Genomic DNA, 1,063 nt, shown 5'->3' with positions numbered 1-1,063 from the left:
TGTTTGTGAATTCTCGGATCGACCGCGAGGAGCTGTGCGGGCGGAGCCTGGAGTGCAGCATCCACCTGGAGGTGATCGTGGAGAGGCCGCTGCAGGTTTTCCATGTGGATGTGGAGGTGAAGGACATTAATGACAACCCGCCAAGGTTCTTCCGACAAGAACAAAGATTATTTATTTTAGAGTCAAGAATAGCTGATTCCCGATTTCCGCTAGAGGGCGCATCTGATATGGATATCGGAGCAAATGCAGAATTGAGATACAAGTTAAATTCTAATGAATATTTTGATTTGGATGTTAAAACAAATGAAGAAGAAACAAACTTTTTAGAGCTAGTATTGAAGAAGCCAGTAGATAGAGAAGAAACCCAAGAACATCGTTTATTATTGATTGCAGTTGATGGAGGAAAACCTGAACTAACAGGTACAGTTCAGTTATTCATCAATGTATTGGATGCAAATGATAATGCCCCGGAATTTGATAAATCAATTTACAATGTTAAATTACTGGAAAATACACCGAATGGGACGTTAGTTATTAAATTGAACGCTTCAGATGCAGATGAGGGCATTAATAAGGAAATAGTGTACCTCTTCAGTAATCTTGTTCTTGACAACGTAAAATCTAAATTTACAATCAATCCGAATAGTGGGGAAATAACAGTTAAGGGAGAACTGGATTACGAAGAGTGTAATTTATATGAAATTAATGTTGATGCTGTAGATAAAAGTGCATTCCCATTAAATGGACACTGCAAAGTAATTGTGAAACTCTTGGATGAGAATGATAATACTCCAGAGATGGCCATAACCTCTCTATCTCTGCCTGTCCAAGAGGATGCTCAAGTGGGTACTGTCATTGCCCTGATCAGTCTGTCTGACCGCGATTCTGGTGCCAACGGGCAGGTGACCTGTACCCTGTCACCCCACGTTCCCTTCAAGCTGGTGTCCACTTTCAAGAATTACTATTCGCTGGTGCTGGACAGCTCCCTGGATCGCGAGAGCGTGTCGCACTATTCTGTAGTAGTGACCGCGCGGGACGGGGGCTCGCCTTCACTATCGGCCAC

The 1,063-nt window shown here is 42.9% G+C and overlaps 1 protein-coding gene across 1 annotated transcript; it reads left to right on the top strand.

The window, feature by feature from the left end:
- Positions 1-6: 6 nt before the first annotated feature.
- LOC109378922 (protocadherin alpha-5-like) lies at positions 7-1,058 on the top strand (the record flags this gene model as incomplete). Its single annotated transcript, XM_019635175.1, has 1 exon — positions 7-1,058. A coding segment is annotated over exon 1 (831 nt), but the record flags the coding sequence as incomplete, so codon positions are not given.
- Positions 1,059-1,063: the final 5 nt, after the last annotated feature.

Source organism: Hipposideros armiger, unplaced genomic scaffold, assembly GCF_001890085.2.
Source record: "Hipposideros armiger isolate ML-2016 unplaced genomic scaffold, ASM189008v1 scaffold_7497, whole genome shotgun sequence".
Taxonomy (NCBI): domain Eukaryota; kingdom Metazoa; phylum Chordata; class Mammalia; order Chiroptera; family Hipposideridae; genus Hipposideros; species Hipposideros armiger.
Note: the sequence above shows the minus strand (reverse complement) of the source record. Positions and strands in the feature narration are given on the sequence as shown.